Source organism: Echiichthys vipera, assembly GCF_963691815.1.
Source record: "Echiichthys vipera genome assembly, chromosome: 13".
NCBI classification, from domain to species: Eukaryota; Metazoa; Chordata; class Actinopteri; order Perciformes; family Trachinidae; genus Echiichthys; species Echiichthys vipera.
The window spans coordinates 28,149,078-28,169,880 of NC_139838.1; the positions used below are offsets into that span (position 1 = coordinate 28,149,078).

Here is a 20,803-nt window from a genome sequence, read left to right on the forward strand (position 1 = left end):
GAGAGGGAGGAGGAGGAGAGAGAGAGGGAGGGAGGAGGAGAGAGAGAGAGAGGGAGGGAGGGAGGGAGAGAGAGAAAGGGAGAGAGAGAGAGAGGGAGGAGGAGGGAGAGAGAGGGAGGGAGAGGGAGGAGAGAGAGAGGGAGGGAAAGAAGGAGGAGGAGGAGAGAGAGAGAGACACACAGAGAGAGAGTCTGACAGTGAAACAGATTTATTGGTGTAAACACAAATACAGAAAAATGCTGACGTCACATTTCAAACAATAACAAACATTATTGAATCTTTAAAAACAAAACAAATGATTTTTAAAATATATAAACACAATTTTTTTTCCCCGTCACATAAAAACCGTCACCATGGATCAGGAAGAGTTTGTGCGTTTGACTCTGAAATAAACTCAAATTTATTTTAATAAACACAAACAAACGTTATTTACATGACGACACGTCAGTGAGTGCAGCAGGACGCCAGTGTGTGATGAGCTGAGACACGAGAGAGAGAGAGAGAGAGAGAGAGGGGGAGAGAGAGGGAGGAGGAGAGAGAGAGAGGGAGGAGGAGAGAGAGGGAGGAGAGAGGGAGAGAGAGGGAGGGAGGAGGAGAGAGAGAGGGAGGGAGGAGGAGAGAGAGAGGGGGAGAGAGAGGGGGAGGAGGAGAGAGGGAGAGAGAGAGAGAGAGAGAGAGGGGGAGGAGGAGAGAGAGGGAGGGAGGGAGGAGGAGAGAGAGGGAGGGAGAGAGGAGGAGAGAGAGAGAGAGGGAGAGATGTTTTTACAGTGTAAGAAACGTACGGAAGCCCTGAAGAGAGGAGGAGAGAGGGAGGGAGGAGGAGAGAGAGGGAGGGAGGAGGAGAGAGAGGGAGGAGAGAGGGAGAGAGGAGGAGAGAGAGAGGGAGGGAGGGAGGAGGAGAGAGAGGGAGGAGAGAGGGAGAGAGAGGGAGAGAGGAGGAGAGAGAGGGAGGAGAGAGAGAGGGAGGAGGAGAGAGGGAGAGAGGAGGAGAGAGAGGGGAGGGAGGAGGAGAGAGAGGGAGAGAGAGAGGGAGGGAGGAGAGAGGGAGGGAGAGAGAGGGAGGGAGGGAGGAGAGAGAGAGGGAGGAGGAGGAGAGAGGGAGAGAGGAGGAGAGAGAGAGATGTTTTTACAGTGTAAGAAACGTACGGAAGCCCTGAAGAGAGGAGGAGAGAGGGAGGGAAACAATGGAAGCCCTGCAGAGACTCTGGTGATATATATAAATATATATTTTCAGTATTTTAGGACTAAACAAACTTGCAGACGGAGACACACAGATGTTAAATAACCCCAAACTAACCCTGACGAGCCACAACAACAGTTTGCATTATATATAAAACATTAAGCACACGGCTTATTATAATATCTTTATATACACACACACACACCGTTACACGCTCACGGGAACACACTCGCCTCTGTTTCCATGAGCTTAAGTTTAAACTTTGGCTGGAGCAGCAGAGTTATCTTTGGTCTTTGACGCTTTCTGGTTCCTCGGTTTTGGCGTTTTCCAATCGGCGACAGTTTTAAGACAGGAAGTGAATGTTTTCATGATGCTCAGTTCAGGCGCAGAACAGAAATACAGTAAAGATCAAACAGCTTCAGGCCTCAGACAATGTCAGTGTCAGCTGGTCACGTCTCGAGCGCTCCACAAGTTTTCATGGATATGACTTAGGGCACACTCCCACTGTGCCTCCGTACCGTGCCCCGTGCTTTAGGGTCCTTGTCCCCCCTCCAGGCCCGTTTGTACTCACACTACCTGGGCCTCGGAGAAGGTCCAGGTACACTGGTCAAACCCACTAGGCTTGACCCGAAAAACCTGTTTAGGCGCGGTGCGGAAGGACAGTGTGAGTGCGCCCTAACTGACCTTTTTTTATCTCGTTACTAAGCGACGACAGATTGTCTCTGCACCAGAGGAAACCCATCTGGCCGGCTCCGTACGGTCCTATTAGAGCTGTTGACAGAGACCGTTATGGAGCTGTTTTGGCGTGCGGAATGATCCGCGGTCAGTAAACTCCACTGATAAGTTCTGTACAGTCTCCGCTAACGTGCGCCCCATCAGGAAATGTTAAAAAAATATAATGATTGTCTCTGCGTTTGACTGTGTTTGTGGTCGACCTCCTGGTGCAGAGAGGAGCCTGTAAGCACCCCGCTGGTCTCAGACCGGAGGGGCGTCGTCGGACTCGTCCTCTGAGTTGTTGTCGGACTTGAGATCAGGAGTCGGAGATGGAACGTCCTCCTGGGCTGGACTGAGATCCGCCACAGAGGGAGGCCTCACTGAAGAGAGAGAGAGAGAGAGAGAGAGAGAGAGAGATGAAGAGGATAAAAGATGTTTTCTAAATTAGATTCAGGAGCAAACAGAGCAGATGTGAAATGTAATCCTCGCTGCATTAAATCGACCCTGCAGAGACATAAACAGGATGTATGAGGAGCACAGGACTGGGATCTGTCAGACCGTAGGCGGGGAGGGACTTTGCTCGCTCGCGGTCGTCCTCGCTCACAGCAGCAGGAGGACTGGCCGGACGCTTCAGAGACGACCACTGTCTGCCACCGGCCTCGAGCTCAAACGCCGGCCTGGGAGGCTCGAACGCATCGCTGTCCTCAGGAAACTCAACTGCAGGGGGAGAAGAAACGAACAAAGGTAATGCGTCTACGTCCTGAGGAAGCACACACACTCTTATTTCACACGGTTTGTCTCCTCCTGACTCGTTAGTTTGTTCCGTAAAGTACCAATAATGAAGATTTTCACTTAAATACAGGTTAAGGGCGCACTCACACTGTCCTTCCGCACCGGGCCAAAACAGGTTTTACGGGTAAAGTCTGGTTCCTTTGACCAGTGTGAGTGCAACCGTACCGTGTCTAGGAGTGGTACACTTGCCGTCCACGGCCCGTTTGGGAGAGGTGGGCTTTAGTAAAGCACGTTTGCACGTGTACGAGCACGAGCGTGCGCACGTGTACGAGCACGAGGCCTACGGCGGTTCTGAGGTCATTTCCTGTGCGCCTGTTGGGACGTAGAAAAAAGAAGGAGGGACCATGCGCGGACATTTCAAACAATGGCGGTGAAAGGTTCACGTTGGTGTGATGCGGAGGTGGAGTGTTTACTGCAGATTTGGTCGATGAAAAGATTCAAAAACAGTCGACAAGACGCACAAAAACTCAGAGGTCTACGGAAAGATCTGGAAACAAAGCCACGCATCGCCATGACGTCATCAATGCGTGTGACGTGTTACGGCGTGATGACGTATAGGCAGCAAGAAGCATTCTCCGAGGCCCAGGTAGTGTGAGTACAAACGGGCCTGGAGGGGGGGACAAGGACCCTAAAGGCACAGGTGAGAGAGTTATGACAGGATTGATGATTTTATGACGTAGCGTAAAATCCGTGCACGCTTTTTCACTCGCTGACGAGAAAAATCCAGTGGAACTTTACTTCCCCCTGTAATGTGTGTGTCACTGTAGCTGCAGCGTCTTTTTAATTACACAGCAGAAAACTCTGTTTTAAGGGAAAACACCGAGTTCCTGTGAGGGTTAATTACACGAGAGTCGAGAGTTCAACTGCAAAATCACACACGCGCTGACACTTGGGACGAGTCAAGTACAGGCTAGGACCTGTGCTCCACATGGTCTGTGTGTGTGTGTGTGTGTGTGTGTGTGTGTGTGTGTGTGTGTGTGTGTGTGTGTGTGTGTGTGTGTGTGTGTGTGTGTGTGTGTGTGTGTGTGTGTGTGTGTGTGGTGTGTGTGTGTGTGTGTGTGTGTGTGTGTGTGGAGGCGTCGAATATGGCCTTGAAAGCAGTCATTAAACAAGTTGTCACCTTTTAAATTAAGTGTTATATTCTCAGCTTTTCTCCGGCTCTTACGCAACCGGCATCACTGAGAACCAACTTATAAGAGGGAACTGTATTTTCTCAGCAGCGTTCATCTGTTCAGCGCTGAATCATCTTTCTTTTTACCCGTTTGATTTCTAAATAAAGTACCGTATTTTCCGCTCTATAAGTTTCACCTAAAAACCTTCAAATGTCTCAAAAGCCGACAGTGCTCCTTATAATCCGGTGCTCCTTATATATGGACCAATATTGAGCCACAACAGGTCTCCAACTACGGTGAGCAGCTGCCGACTCTATTTTCCCCCGTAGAAGAAGTAACGCGCGGTGCATGTTGAGATATATGACTGTGTGAAGCGTGCCGTTTCATTTCCATGTGTGTGTTTGTGTAAAGAGCCCAAAATGGCTCCTGTTAAGAGACACGCTTACGACGCAGAGTTTACACTCAAGGCCATTAGTCATGCAGTAGAACACGGGAACAGAGCAGCAGCCAGAGAGTTGAACATGAACCAATCAATGGTGCTGAAGTGGAGGAAGCAACAAGACGACCTCCCCTGACTGTGTTGTTGACGTTCCCTTTAGCGCAGCTCCATCTAATGGATGCAAAACGTAACCCCAGCCTCCACTGTAGCGTCTGTTCTATGCGCCTTATCATGCGGCTGTGTCATTTTTTAGGGCGACACAGTGCTGTGGTGGTTAGCACTGTCACCTCACAGCGGAGGGTTCCTGGTTTGAATCCCGGCTGGGGCCCTTCTGTGTGGAGTTTGCATGTTGTCCCCGTGTCTGCGTGGGTTTTCTCCGGGTTCTCCGGTTTCCTCCCACAGTCCAAAGACGTGCAGGTGTTGGGTTCATTGATGACTCTAAATCACCCGTAGGTGTGAATGGTTGTCTGTCTCTGTTCGTCTCTATGTGTCCTGTGATAGACTGGCGTCCTGTCCAGGGTGGACCCCGCCTCACGCCTGATGTCAGCTGGGATCGGCTCCAGACACTTTTATGACAATATACTGCAAATAATCATCAGTTGCAGGTAAACCGCACAGTGTGCATCACCAGGACGTCACAAAATGTCACACACGTAATAAGAAACTAGACATTTACATCATGTGTGTCGTATTGTTTGCGCTCATCTTCTTCCTTAGACTGTCAGTGTGTTTTTTTATGTTGTACGTCTAACTCCTGTTACTATAGCTACCACTGACGTCTCTGTTGCGTGTAAGGAGGAGACACCCACCGTCCAGGGGAGACAGGGGTCCTGCGGGGTTGCTGCTGGTGCTCTCTCTCTCCTGCTCTGACGGTGCCCTCTTCAGGCGAGGAGCAGGAAGTGGCGCTTTGGGAGACGAGCTGCCTGCCGGAGCTTCGGCGGAGTCGTCTGACAAACAGAGATCAATGAAACAGTTCACTGACGTTCGGTGCAAATACACATCTATGGAAGTTACTGCTTGTTTCTCCCGGTCGCCGCTTACCGAAGATGGAGGTGCTGCTCGACCTGGGACTGGTCGGACTGGCAGGGCTGAGGGGACCGGAGGTGCGGGGCCCCAGTGGGGGTTTGGCGGCCTGGGGTGGGGGCGGTTTTGGGGTGACGCAGGGTGGTTTTGACCTGGGCGTCGGCTCTGGCGGGGACTCATCGGCTTCTGATGGGACGTCTGAGTTGGCTGCAGGGAAATGACAGAGACACTTTAGTCGTGTTGGTCTCATTTTGAAAGAGCGAAGGTTTAAACACCAGAATTTAAACTTTGATGCAATACTAGTACAAACAAAACATGCTCAACACCCCGTTCTCTTCTAGACACGCTCTTTTTTCATTAACCACCTGTCCACAGCGCCGCTTCAGCAAAAGCCCCTGAACACAAACCAGCACAGTGGATTTTCTCCCCTGTTGTTTCGTCCGCGCAGCATTTTTTATAGCTCTGATACTTTCAATTCCACCTGAACCGTCAAGATTTATAAAATGTGACTTCAACATAACAGTTGAGGTGGTTCAGGATCATCTAGTAAGGATGAACCCTGGGCGCCTCCCTAGGGAGGTGTTCCAGGCACGTCCAGCTGGGAGGAGGCCTCGGGGAAGACCCAGGACCAGGTGGAGAGATTAGATCTCCACACTGGCCTGGGAACGCCTCAGGATCCCCCAGTTAGAGCTGGTTAATGTGGCCCGGGAAAGGGAAGTTTGGGGTCCCCTGCTAAAGCTGCTGCCCCCGCGACCTGACCCCGGATAAGAGGCTGAAGATGAGATGAGACTTCAACATCTGACTTTCTAACTACAGCTGTAAAATGCAACATTCGTCGACAGGTGACTCACCTTTGTCGTCGTCCTCTTTGTCCGGCGAGGACGATGACTCAGACTGGAAACAGAGACACGAAAAACAGGGCTTTTATTTAAGGCTCAGGTTATTTTAGATGCACAACAATTACACAACAATAAAAGCCTCAGACGCCCTCCGACAACGCTCATTACGTCACGCAAGTAAAAAATGAGACTCTGCGACATGAAAGAGAGCAGAGGTTAAAAGATGAGGGATGAAACACCATGAATACCTCTGGAAAAGAATGATTTATTATAATAATAATGATGATATTTTATTATAATAAAGGCGTGCTTAGTTTTTAGCTGTTTCCATGGGAACTGACACAATACAAAGAGAGTTTTCTGTAGTTTAAAATGTGCTTTCTTCCTGCTGTACGTTCACACACGGTAACCAACATGTTCACCTGATGATGGTGATAAATGCATTAGGTGGAGCTCTGCTGTGGGTTTACTGATTTCATTCTATTTCTTTTATTTCATCTGGCTTTATTCTATTTTATTTTATATTTTTCTTTGTCATTGTAGCCTCCGTCTGTTTGTGTTACCTTGTGTATGAAACAGCAGATATGATGAATATGGTTCTTTACATGATTTTCCATGAGACTTAAATACAAACTAAGTTAAAAAAAATAAAAAAAATAGAATAAAAATGTTGACCCTGGTCTCCGTTCACCTTTTTTATGGCCATTCTCTCCTGTCTGGCCTTCATCTCAGCCAGCAGGTCCATGCCCATGACGGGGACCCCGATGTGACGGGGGATGAGGGGGTTCTCCTTTTCTTTATTGTCCACGTTCTCCTCCTCGGCGGGTTCAGCGGCGGTCGGAGACGCCTCCATCTCAGAATCCGTGTGGTCCGAGGATTGAGCCCTGTGGAGCTCCTGATGGGGCTCTATTGCGGCGCTGGGGTTTTTCACGGGTGGAGCGGGGAGAGCCGGCGTTGGTTCCTCGGTCACCGGGGTAACAGAGGAGGGAGGGGGTGAAGCAGGGGTGGAGAGGACAGGCTGCGGCGGGGTGATGGAGGCAGCTCCGTGGCTCTTCTCTGAGCGGGACGTCCGCGACTTGATGAGGTTAAAGAAACCGCTCTTCCTGGATTCACGTTTCTTATCTGCAGCTTCTGGCGTGCCGGGGGACGGACCTCTCACACTGGGAAGTCTGGAGGATATTAAAAATAATAACAGAATAAGAAAAACTGCCTTACAAGCGAACCAAAGCTCAAAGGGTTTCACATTGTGACAAAGCATCTGATTAAACTTCTATGCCGATGATGCAACAACTAAAGTTGCTTTTATTCAAACTAATCAAATAAAATTAACACAAATGATCATTAAAGTTGGATGGATGAAGATTGAAAGACTGTTGCATAGTTTTTTATATCGTCAACATCTTAAAAACCTTCAGAAAAGGTTCAGTTTCTAAGCTCGACTCTCACCTGAAGCTCAGTTTAACGACTCTCTTGGAGAAGAAGTCCTCCAGGCCCTCATCCAGATTTCCCATGATGCTGTTCTGCTCTGCCTCTTGTGGCGCTGAGCCGCCTGTGGCCTTTCGCTGAACGAATGATGGTCAGGCATCAAACAGAAAACAGAGACAGAGAGACGGTATTTAGTCAGTAATCGTATCAGGAGGTTAAAGCTCTCAGCAGCAGAATAAGCTGCAGCATCACTTGAAAAGGTCACACTGTAGATTCTAGAGATGGGGAATGACACAGTTATGTCGTTTGATCCATTACCCATAAAACAAAAGGTCAAGGTTACTGCTACTGATGCAGATTTTAATCAATATTTGTAATAAAATCAAGCTTTAATAGGACAAACATGGAAAGCACTGCAATACAACCTAACCATCGATAAACACTGACTCACTATCCACATAGTTTCATTTTTAATTAGATTAAATGGTGATTACGGGTAAATCTGTGCTTGTACTGAACAGAAGACAATATAACAAACCAACACATAACAGTAATTTGGGGATGGAGGGGAACCTACGCGTGGTCGGCTGGGTTTCGTCCTCTTCTTGGGTTTCGGCCGTTGTTTGGTGTGATGCTCCAGCAACTTGTGCTCCACAGGCAGCAGCTCGCCCAGACAGACGGGCCTCGTGTCCAGGGGAGTAGGGGGAGGAGGGAGGTCTCCGTAGTAGGCTGACATTCTGTCCAATGGCTGTGCAGGAGGGGGAGGAAGAGGCGGGTCCTCGACGTGGATAGGAACCTCCTCCAGAGCCTTGTCCAGGTCGAACTCCATCTCTGTTGGTAAAACATTGGAATTAACTTCCTTCTTCTGGGGAATCCAGGAAAGGACCTCAAACAAGATTTCTAAAAACGTCACATTACGGAAAACCTACAAAACTTTCTGAGCGTATTAATAACGATCACCACGTGTAACAAGATTGTCTCTGGAACTCACTACCCCAACACACCTGTGACTGCACCGACCAGCACACCTTGAAATCACTCATCACAACACATCTCTGGGGCGACTGCGGCTCAGTTGGTTGAGCGAGTCAGCTAATGTCCGAAGGGTCGGCTGTTCGACCCGCGCCCTGCCCTACTTGTGTTGTGGTCGTTTTGTCCTTGGGCGAGACACTTCACCCACCTCGCCTCGTGTGAGTGTGTGTGACTACTTTATGTTTACTGTAAGTGTCAGCTGGTCTCCATGGATACGACTTAAGGCTCATTTCTGCTCTACATTACATGCACATACGGATACAGACGCAGCCTTCTGTGCGTCCTCTGCGCACATTTCCTCCATATTTCTGTCCATATCCTGAAAGCTTACGGATGCGTACAGATACGGAGCAAACGTTGCAGTACCACCTGAAATCCAGGGGGCAGTGTCGGGCACCGGACACAAAAAAGTGGTTACAATGTTTATCTTTTCAGGGCAGCTGTGACTACTACGTAGTTTACCACCACCGTGTGTGTCTGTGTGAATGAATGGAGCCTGGACTCTGTGAAGCGCCTTGAGCACTGAGAAAGGCGCTATAGAAATCAAAGCCATAGACCTTCAACCCCAATTTATTCACTGTTTCATTTAATTTCTATTGCATCGCTACTTGTTTTTAAATGCGCCTGCTTTATAGCTGTTTCATAATTCTGCATCCTTTTACCGTACGTTACTTCTTAAATACAGTCTGCCTGTTTTTAATGTAATCACCTGCAGCCTGCTTGTTGTTTAAATGTACTTGTTTTAAATGTATTGGTTTTAATTGCATTATGTAAAGTGTCTTCGAGTACCATTGAAAAGCGCTGTACAAATAAAATGCATCATTATCATCATCATTGTATAAAACACACCGTGATGTAACATTTGAGCAGAAAAATGATGAAGTATGAAGATGGGTTGTGTGTTTGCTTGTTACAGAAGTTGGCGCCTCAATAACTCGGCAACATGTTGAGATTTTCTGTCACTCACCAAACGCCACAGAAACCGGACGCAGCATCCGGACCAGGATACTCTTCCTCTTGGATTTCGTCATCTAAGGAACAAAAAACAGGTTTTTATCTCAGTTTTTGAAGAAGCAGAGGCGATGTTTTGGTTTCACAGCAGACATCTCATCTCATCTTCAGCCTCTTATCCGGGGTCGGGTCTCGGGGGCAGCAGCTCCAGCAGGGGACCCCAAACTTCCCTTTCCCGGGCCACATTAACCAGCTCTAACTGGGGGATCCTGAGGCGTTCCCAGGCCAGTGTGGAGATCTAATCTCTCCACCTGGTCCTGGGTCTTCCCCGAGGCCTCCTCCCAGCTGGACGTGCCTGGAACACCTCCCTAGGGAGGCGCCCAGATTTCATCCTTACTAGATGATCCTGAACCACCTCAACTGGCTCCTTTCAACGCAAAGGAGCAGCGGCTCTACTCCGAGTCCCTCACGGATGCTGAACTTCTCCCCCTCTCTCTAAGGGAGACTCCAGCCCCCCTCCTGAGGAAACACATTTTGGCCGCTTGTACCCTGGACCTGGTTCTTTGGGTCCTGACCCAGCTTTCATGACCACAGGTGAGGGTAGGAACCAGGACTGAGCGGTAGATCCAGAGCTTTGCCTTCCTCAGCTCTCTTTTGGTCACAACGGTGCGGTAGAGCGACTGCAGCTCCGCCCCCGCTGCTCCGATTCTCCGGCCAAACTCACGCTCCATCGTCCCCTCACTCGTGAACAAGATCCCGAGGTCCTTGAACTCCTTTACTTGGGGTAATATGTGCATTGGCAAAGCTTCTCTAAATGATAATATTTTATTGTTACCGCACTGAACCTTTGTCTATTTAGATGTTCCTAACCGTGTTATACAGCCTGATATGCAGCCAATAGTGTGAAAGAGTTTGTTTTGTGTATACTAACAATGCCCATGTCCTCCTGCCGCTGTTTCTGCTCCTGTCCATGGTTGTCGGGCTGCAGAATGGACTCATCCAGAACCTCCAACTCCATCTGGGGCTCGTGATGCAGCAGAGGCTGACTCTTCCTGATCAGATGGTCACCCTGGAGACAGAAGCAGGAAGGAGAGGGGGATGAATGGACAGAAAAGAAGTGTAGACATTCAGACAGGCAGACAGACAGGCAGAGAGGACACTCACCAGGGTATGCTGGGACCGGGACAAAGACTCCAGGATCTCGTCCACGATGCGATCGGACAGAAACGACGCCATGCTCAGCTTCACTTCACTGTTCCACACGGAAAAGAACAAAACACACATCAGTAAAACACAGAGCAGACAGCAAATCTCTGACCAACAAATCCCATCTCAGAACCGGGTCCTGACTTCTACAACGCTGTAGTACCCATGCCAGGCCTGGAGGTGGCGCTGTAACTGCCACAGAAATACACCAACAACGGAGAAGAAGAGACGGGGAGACGCTGTGGAGAATCCAAACACCGGAGAGCTTCTCTCCAAATCCTCCTCCATCCTAGAGACAAACGTGTCCCTGGTTCTGGTCTTAGTGGAGACTTTGGTGCTGTTCTGGACTCTGATGCACCCATCACTCTGCAGTTAGTGTCCTCACTGAGCAGAGGGTGCTGCTGGGAGCCCCTTCACTCTGCAGTTAGTGTCCTCACTGAGCAGAGGGGGCTGCTGGGAGCCCCTTCGCTCTGCAGTTAGTGTCCTCACTGAGCAGAGGGGGCTGCTGGGAGCCCCTTCACGCTGCAGTTAGTGTCCTCACTGAGCAGAGGGGGCTGCTGGGAGCCCCTTCACTCTGCAGTTAGTGTCCTCACTGAGCAGAGGGTGCTGCTGGGAGCCCCTTCACTCTGCAGTTAGTGTCCTCACTGAGCAGAGGGGGCTACTGGGAGCCCCTTCACTCTGCAGTTAGTGTCCTCACTGAGCAGAGGGTGCTGCTGGGAGCCCCTTCCCCGTCCCAAAGCACTCCCAGGCGCCACTTTCTCACTACATTAAGAGACTTTTCACAGCTTCTTAGAACTGGATTTAGAAACAGAGCCTAGAGCAGTTTAGCTCCTTATTCAGAGCATCAGGGAAAAGGGAGAAATCTGTGCTGGGCCTCATTCAGTCCCATGCATGTGGCTCAGAGTCCAGTTCAGTCAACAGTCTCTGGGTCCGTCTCTGTCCTCTCACGCAGCAGCACTGTTGTTGTTATGTGACGCCGCAGGGTCAGAGGTTGGAGGTGGGGCCATGACGCCGTCCTTTAACAAAGTCTGAGGTTTCACCGTCCAGACGACAACGCCATGGGGGGCGGTTTACAATCTTCCCACTCTGGGACCCGGTTTCTAAAAGTCCGGTTTTCAGGCTCCGATAACGCCGGCTGCTGTGGATGGTCGACCAAACCAGACTAGAGTTGTGCGGTTACAGGAAAACGTGTCACACACACACACAAACGCACACACAGACCTGATCTTGTTGACGATGTCGACCCCCGACTGCTCCAGCAGCGTGGTGGTGATGAAGCTGCGGGGAACGGTCATCCTCCCTGCTCCGGCCTTCAGCAGCTCCTGACGAAGGCTGCTCCTCTTCATCACGTGAGGACACAGGCCCTCAGCAGCGTCCACCATGGACACCAGCATCATCTGGGGACGACCCGTCACCACACTTTAAACTTTGCAGCGCACTTTGAATTCATGTTGAATCTGTTTTGGTCCTCCAGCCCACTTTAAACTGGTTTGGTCCTCCAGCCCAGTTTAAACCGGTTTGGTCCAGATTAGTAACGTTTGATTCACTAGTTCACTTTTTCACAGACTTGAGCAGAAAGGTCTGGATGATTATTTCCAACATGTTGGATCATATTCACAGTGTTGGACCCTTTCACTACAATTCTTACAGTTATAAACTGTGATGTCATGTCACCGTGGTTATACAGCAGCTGGGTGCGTTGGGTCATTACCTGCAGCTGCTCGTCCATCACCCGAGCCACCTCCCCAGCCATCGACTCCAGTTTGTCCTGAATGGCTCCGACACACGCTCCACTGGACCCTCCGCTCCTCAGGTGGTACAGGTTGGGGAGTAGCTGGACAGATGAGTGAGGTACATTTATTTAGTTTCTGTGGCCTGAACTTCGCTCTGCTTTAAGTCAATTTGCATTTCTAAACCTGTTATCAGTGGAGGCTGGGAGGCTTTTATAGCAGTTAAAGCTAAAAATCCCCGAAACAGGAAGCAAAGCAGATTCATTGACAGGGTGTCCTTGTTTTATTGAATCTGTCCTGCTTTTATCTGCTGGTTCGGGTCAATTAACCTTAAAAACCGCAACAGACTTCAGGGCGTTGTTAGAGTCTGCAGCAAAATTATCTGTACTCCACTCACGGACATTAGCATCTTGTAAAAAACCAGGGCCCTGAACAAAGCGAGACTCGTCCTGTCTGACCCGAGCCGCCGCTCAGAACCTGAATTTAAACTGCTTCCATCAAAACGCAGATCTAATTTAATGTGCCCAGATGCAGGACTGACAGTTGTAATGTGCCCAGATGCAGGACTGACAGGTGTAATGTGCCCAGATGCAGGACTGACAGGTGTAATGTGCCCAGATGCAGGACTGACAGGTTTAATGTGCCCAGACGCAGGACTGACAGGTGTAATGTGTCCAGATGCAGGACTGCCAGGTTTAATGTGCCCAGATGCAGGACTGACAGGTGTAATGTGCCCAGATGCAGGACTGACAGGTGTAATGTGCCCAGATGCAGGACTGTCAGGTGTTATGTGCCCAGATTCAGGACTGACAGGTTTAGAAAACCCTGGGTTCCAGTGGCTGTTGGCCTTCTCAACAATTAACAGCACTGTGGTCACTTTAACTCCTTATATGTGTAAGTAAACCACCAAATGCATGTTGCATGACGGACAGAAGGTGTGTTTTTTGTGTCTCAGACAACAAGAAGGTTGAGGTTTATTTCCACGAGTCACATCTTCTTACTGTCTTGGAGTTTCTGGCATCTTTCATGAAGTTCTCCGCCACCTTCATGTCCTCCTGGACTGAGTTGGTCTCTGTGAACCTCAGGGAGTTCAGGTGGTCCTGCACCTTCACACACATCATGTCCATCATCTGTGCCACAGACAGGAGAGAGGTGAGCAGATTAATGTCAGTCTGCTTATCAAGTGTGTGTGTGTGTGTGTGTGTGTGTGTGTGTGTGTTGGTGTGCGTGCCTGTTGCGTGGTAGTGGTGACTATTCCCTGCTGCAGCCTGTACGCCTGCTCCTGGAGGTATTTACGCGTCTCGTGGTTCCTCAGCAGGTACTGCCCCATCTGCATCGCAAAACACCAACCAAAGCAAGTTCAGCTCTCAAAATGACGTCTTTAATGTGATAAACGATAACACCTCAACACTCTGAATGCAGTACAGCGGAGGTCTGGGGTCTTTACAACAGACGATAACCTTCAGTAAGGCGTCCTCGGTCTTCTCTGGGCTGGCCCTCAGGGCCTGAGCAGCGTCCATGATGGGAACAGGCATGAAACGAATGGTGTAGTTCCTGGGGAGAGAAAATAGTACACTTACGTTTTAGGATTATTATTTCCCATCAGATCTTTGGTATGATCTTGACAGATGGTCGCTGGTTCGAGTCCCTGTGTGGAACATGAATGGAGCGTGGACTGGTGGCTGGAGAGGTGCCAGTTCAACTCCTGGGCACTGCTGACTGAACTCCCAACTACTCGGGGCGCTGGTCACTGGCAGCCCCTTCGCTCTAACATCTCTCCGTTAATTGCATGTATATTGTGTGTGTGTGTGCATATCTGCTTTTGTTATGAAAATACAGAACGTTTATATATATGAGGTCAATACAGTTAGTATGAATGTAAAAAATAATATAATAAAATATAATAAAATATCCAGTTTCTTTCCGTCAAAGTTTCCCAGTTTGAACATTCACAGAATTGTGATTGTGTTTGTTTCACCTGAGACTTTCCTCAACAGACGGCTTCACACTTACTTCTCCAAGGCAGCAGCGACGTCCTGCAGACCCTGAGGGCTGATGTTGTTTCTGTCCCACACTACTGTCCTGCACACACACACACACACACACACGCACACACGCACACAGACACAGACACAGACACACACACTGTAAATCCTGTCTCTTCCTGCTCACCGTAGTTGGAGACCTGTTGTGGCTCAATATAGGTCCATATATAAGGAGCACCGGGTTATAAGGAGCACTGTCGGCTTTTGAGACATTTGAGGTTTTAGGTGCAACTTATAGTGCGGAAAATACGGTAAATCAGTGTCCTCTGAAAGTCTAAACTGTTGTGTGAGAGCTGATCTGGGGTCCCTGCTCACCTGAGTTTGGTGTTGATCTGCAGGGCTTTGGCCAGCATCTTGGCCCCCATGTCCCCCATGGCGTTCCCGCTGATGTCCAGTCGGGTCAGCGAGGTGTTGCTGCCCAGAGCGTTGAGGACGATGGAGAGGTCGGCCTTCAGCTTGGAATCAGCCAGGGACAGCGAGGTCAGCGGCTGCAGGAGAGATGATTTACGTCCAAATGAGGGGTTTGAGATTTAATCCAAGGAAGAAGACACAAAGAAAGAGACTAGTGAAAGAGAGGAAAAGAAAAAGGTGGATCTAATCACGAGAAGCACCTGAAGAGGAAACACTTTGACTTGAAGATTTAAGTTTCACTCACCGATTCCTCCTCTTGAATCATGTGAACCAGGTTGTCCAAGACCTGAGACAAGTTTCTGGAGAAAGAACGGCACACAAGTGAAAAACCAGTGTATTAAAAAGCAATCCAGCTGGAATATTCTGCAGATGACGTGTGCCGTCGTCTTGCCACCCACTTGGACTTGATGTTGTTGAAGTTCTTGCCCAGTGAAAGGTGTCTGATGGAGCGGTTCTTGGCCAACCAGACCAGCAGAGTGACCAGATCCATGTCCAGACCTGAGGGACGAGAAGCAGCACAGAAACAATCAATGCATCATTCATTCATCTTTAACCTCTCGTCCCTGTCGGGGTCTCGGGGGGCTGGAGCCGATCCCAGCTGACATCGGGCGTGAGGCGGGGTCCACCCTGGACAGGACGCCAGTCTATCACAGGACACATAGAGACGAACAGAGACAGACAACCATTCACACCTACAGGTGATTTAGAGTCATCAATGAACCGAACACCTGCACGTCTTTGGACTGTGGGAGGAAACCGGAGAACCCGGAGAAAACCCACGCAGACACGGGAGAACCTGCAAACTCCACAATCGAGTACAATGCAGTGGCGTCGTAAAAACGTCCTCACCGTTGTCAGAAATGTCCAGACTGGAGATGTTGGGAATCTCAGCCACACAACCCTCCAGGATCTGAGAGCCTCCGGAACGCAGCTGACGGCAAAAGAAGAAGAATTACTTTATTAATCCTGCAACAGGAAATTCAATATATTATTATTATTCATGTTACACACACACACACACACACACACACACACACACACACACACACACACACACACACACACACACACACAGTCAGAGCGAGGGGCCACCCCGAGCAGTTGGGGGTTCGGTGCCTTGCTCAACATCACCTCGGCAGTGCCCAGGAGATGAACTGGCACCTCTCCACACTCCATTCGTGGTCCACACAGGGACTCGAACCGGCAACCCCTCCGGTTCCCAGCCGAGTCACCTATGGACTGAGCTACTGCCGCAGCCACACTATCATTAACTAAAGCAGGGTTCCTTTAACTCGAGTTAAAGTCAACACTTTTTTAAATCCCCCTGGAATTAAATTTAAGACCGATTTCAGAATAAACAACAACGTCCCGGCCGCAAACATGTGACCGCTTTGATGGTTCCGCTATTGTGATGTTACGGCGAGAGGTAAAATATTTTTGTTACCAATTATTTTGAAATTTGAGACTAATTACAACGTCACTCGAGCCAAAAATCGTAAAATCCCATTTTCCACGTGTTCACATTTTTAAGACCTCTGAAAACTTGATTTAAGACTTTTTTTTGTCTTATAAGACTTTAAGGATCCCCGGGAACGCTGTAAACACTGTGTGTGTTTAAACGGTGTGTGCACGCCGACGTGATGGCGTTTACCTCACAGCAGCTGAGATCCAGAGACACGTCACTGAGGTTCGGGTTGCAGCCGAGCCCCAACAACAGCGCTCTGCAGAGAGAAGAGGCAGCGACTCATCACACTGTCGCCTCAACAGCAGCTTACAGAAATCTGTGTCATTGCGTGAGCTTCATATTTGATATTTCTCGACACTAAACGTTCCTGTGAATCAGACTGTGACTGTTCATTTGTCTGGTCACTCCACAAAGAATCCCTCTTTCTAAATCAAACATTTATATAAATATAGATATTCATAGTAAAACGCAGCAAATGACAGCAAAAATGTTGCTTTTCCTCCATAGTTATAAGCCAAAATTAAGAAAATAAATACATTCTCTGACTGTGTTCTGGACTACAGTGAAAAGTGTGTGTCTCCAGGTGTCAGTGTATATGTTCTTACTTCAGAGCCTCCAGAGGCAGTCTGGTCCCCGACAGACTGACTGAGTTCAGAGCCTGAGCGCAGCTGAAGAACTGCTTAAAGGACGGAGGGATTTCTTTACACTTCCTGTGTAAAGAGACGCGTTAAAGCCATCGCTGCGGGCAGTGATGCATTCAGAAGCACTATAATAACATATGGGATGTTCCTGAGTCGTCCGCGGACAGAAGGACGGTTGTGAGTTTCATATCTGACCTGTGAGAGAAGACGGACTTTGACATGTTGAGGACAGAGAGATGCTTCAAACATCCTCTGAGCAGAGACGAACACACCTAAAAGACACGCAGAACTGGACTTCAGCAAAACAGCCTGAACCTGCACAAAAACTCTTGAACTTATTCTGATCTATTTCTGACAACAGTGCAGACAAAAAGCATCTTTACTGTCCCTGGTCAGATGGATATGCTGAGCAAATGAGCATCAATCCATCTGGAGGAGTCGGGTTAATTATATATGTGATTTAAATGTGATGTAATGTGTTGTGTGGAGTGAAACTGTGGAACAGACGAGCGGAGGAGCTCAGACGACGTCCAACTATGAGCGAATTCAAACAACGGTACAAACGGACGGTGTTTACAAAGGTACAGGGAAGAAGAGGGGGACGACAAACACCAGGGTTCTCACATTTTGACCTACTTGTCATTTATTTATTGTTACACAAGCGGTTATTGTTGTTTGTTGGCGATTGTTTGTTTTGTTGAGCGTATTAAAAAAAAACGGGATACACAGGAAGTAAGAAAACCTATAGTGCTAGGTACTAAGGGCGCACTCACACTGTCCTTCCGCACCGGGCCAAATGCGCAGACATTTAACAACAACAATAATGGTGGTGAAAGGTTCACGTTGGTGTGATGCGGAGGTGGAGTGTTTACTGCAGATTTGGTCGATGAAAAGATTCAAAAACAGTCGACAAGACGCACAAAAACTCTGAGGTCTACGGAAAGATCTGGAAACAAAGCCACGCATCGCCATGACGTCATCAATGCGTGTGACGTGTTACGGCGTGATGACGTATAGGCAGCAAGAAGCATTCTCCGAGGCCCAGGTAGTGTGAGTACAAACGGGCCTGGAGGGGGGGACAAGGACCCTAAAGCACGGGGCACGGGACGGAGGCACAGTGGGAGGGCGCCCTTAGTGGAGGAATTAATAAGCTAATTCTTCTTCCTGCTCCTTTTTAAACACACAAAGGGTTTTTAATGACTCGTGCTTCAAGTGTTATTTATTTTTCATATGTTTGAAATAAAGCATTCATTATATTCCATATGTGTTTCCTTGAAATGTTTCTAAATGTTCTGGTTGAAGCACTTTGCTGTTGAGTTGTGCTCCTGTGCTCCTACCACTGAAATTACATTTTGTTGTTGAGGGACCTTAAGGAGGAGTCTTAACTACTTGTTTATATTCAGCCCCTCAAAGTCTTGAAAGTGTGTGTGAAAGTGTGTGTTTGTCCGTGTGAGGTGCAGCTGGTGTTACCGGCTCCAGAGAGCAGTCGCTGTTGGACAGATCCAGCGTCTCCAGGCAGTTGGAGTGACTCAGGAAGCTGTGCAGGTTCTGTGCAGAAGAATACACGCGTTTAAACATCGACACAAACACGTCACCGCTGCAGATCTCCAAGCTACAAGAAGCTTCCAGAATATGAACTGTGTCTAAAGTTTTGTTGGATGTGACAGAGGGGGAGGTGGAGCGGGGGCTGCGTACCGGCAGGTCGTCGCTCCTGAGCGAGTTTCCCGACAGGTCGAGGTGTGTGAGAGTGGTGGCGACTGCCGGGTTGGCACAGAGAGCCTGGCAGAGGCTGTTCACACCTGCAAAGAGACAAACATGATACAATAATACAGGAAATTAGGGCGCACTCACACTGTCCATCCGTCCCGTGCCCAAGCACGTTTCACGGCTAAAGTCTGGTTCCTTTGACCAGTGTCAGTGCAAGCGTGCCGCTCCTAGTCATCAATGCGTGTGACGTGTTACGGCGTGATGACGTACAGGCAGCAAGAAGCATTCTCCGAGGCCCAGGTAGTGTGAGTACAAAAGGGGCCTGGAGGGGGGGACAAGGACCCTAAAGCACGGGGCACGGGACGGAGGCACAGTGGGAGTGCGCCCTTGATGAAGTATAGGACGGGTAAGTCCCGCTCCTGTAATTCAGCTTCCGACAGACGCCATGGAACCTCAGCGCCTGAGAAAATGACTTTGGTGTCTATTGAAAAGGAAGAAACACTTTATGGTCCCGGTCATTATTGGTCATGTCGCCTATGTGACGTCACGCCATCACGCTTTTCCTCCACTCTTCAACTCTGAGTGCTGCTGCTGTGTCTTCGCCAAGGTTGAGATCAATATGCCAGTGTGTGTTTTGTGCCAAGAGCAAAAGTGTTCTTTCCCGTCTGACCATAAAACTAAGAAGCAGCACTCAGAGTTGAGAAGCAGAGGGAAAGCGTGACGATGTGACGCCACAGAGGAACATGATGTGCAGTCGTTCTCATGAGGCTTTTCCAGAGCTTTCACTGAAAGATCTGACGATAAACTGTCGAACTCTGAACATGAAAAATGATCATTTATCTCTGCAAATATCACATGTGTGTAAACCAGGACAGACAATGACTGGGACCTGACGATAATCGTTCCATTTCAATAGACACGGGCTCTACAGGAAGCTGTCATACAGGGGGCGGGACTTACCAGCCCGTTTACTTTGCTTTCTCTGTGTTCACCTTTAGGAGACATGGATGTCCTGGAGAGGTTCAGGTGCTTTAGGCCCATGGGCAGTTTGGCGAGTTGAGCACTCAGAGCAGAAACACCTGCAGAACACACACACACACACACACACACACACACACACACACAGTCACTGGAGTAATTAGACTTTACAGAGCTGAGGGGCTCCGACATGGCCACCAGAGGGCACATGACTTCACCTCTGTGAGAGTTATAGTAACACGCTTGTCAGTGGAAATGATAAAGTGAAACAAAGAGAATATTTTTAATAAAGGACACACAGAAAACACATGTGTCCAAGACAAAACCTGTCTACACAATATAAACAGAGCACAGGATGTTTGTGTGTGTGTGTGTGCGTGTGTGTGTGTGTGTGTGTGTTCACGTTTGAACCTTTGTCCTCCAGCGAGTTGTTGCTCAGGTTGAGTGTGTGCAGCGTGGAGGCGGGGTTGTGTGACAGAGCGCTCGCCAGTTTCTGAGCAAAATCACTGGAGAAGAGAAACAAAAGGAAAACTGTCAGTACAGGCAGCGAGAAGCATTCTCCGAGGCCCAGGTAGTGTGAGTACAAACGGGCCTGGAGGGGGGGACAAGGACCCTAAAGCCCGGGGCACGGGACTGACGCACAGTGGGAGTGCACCCTTAGATACTAAAGATTAGTATTCACACTGAAACTCGGAGAGAAGTGTGGACGTGAGGCGTAAACGTAGCAGTGTAGTCTTTGTTAAAGGAGTAGTCGCTATCAGATAAAGAAAAAATATACATAATCATTTTTTTATGAACTCATTAGTTGAATATTTGAGTGCGTGAGATTCATGCAGGACACCACATCTTTCATTTGACCTTCGCAGTCCAGCGTTGTCCAGCACCAGCTCCTCCAGTCGGCTGGACCGAGACACCACCCTGAAGATCTGATCGCACACGTCCGTCGGCTGCAGGGCAGAGAAACGGTTTGTGAGTGACTGGAGGTTTATAGTTCACCCCTAAATTGAATATAATGTTAAAATAAAGAATTAAAAAAGCACATTTCTGCAGAGAGACGGGTCGTTTGTGTGAATGTTACCAGTTTGTAGTCTTTGGCGGAGAGTTTGGTGAACC

General features: G+C 48.9%; 1 protein-coding gene across 1 annotated transcript; it reads right to left on the reverse strand.

Moving 5' to 3' along the window:
* Nucleotides 1–244: 244 nt before the first annotated feature.
* Nucleotides 245–20,801, reverse strand: carmil1 (capping protein regulator and myosin 1 linker 1; the record flags this gene model as incomplete). Its single annotated transcript, XM_083925234.1, has 30 exons — nucleotides 245–2,274; nucleotides 2,453–2,611; nucleotides 5,047–5,184; nucleotides 5,279–5,467; nucleotides 6,112–6,154; nucleotides 6,791–7,268; nucleotides 7,546–7,661; nucleotides 8,102–8,355; nucleotides 9,524–9,587; nucleotides 10,439–10,576; nucleotides 10,672–10,759; nucleotides 11,935–12,110; nucleotides 12,425–12,547; nucleotides 13,445–13,573; nucleotides 13,675–13,773; nucleotides 13,904–13,997; nucleotides 14,457–14,525; nucleotides 14,804–14,976; nucleotides 15,144–15,198; nucleotides 15,298–15,397; nucleotides 15,749–15,830; nucleotides 16,551–16,620; nucleotides 16,970–17,074; nucleotides 17,201–17,277; nucleotides 18,476–18,553; nucleotides 18,701–18,804; nucleotides 19,705–19,791; nucleotides 20,102–20,196; nucleotides 20,549–20,637; nucleotides 20,769–20,801. Coding segments are annotated over 30 exons (3,624 nt in total), but the record flags the coding sequence as incomplete, so codon positions are not given.
* Between the last annotated feature and the right edge of the window lie 2 nt (nucleotides 20,802–20,803).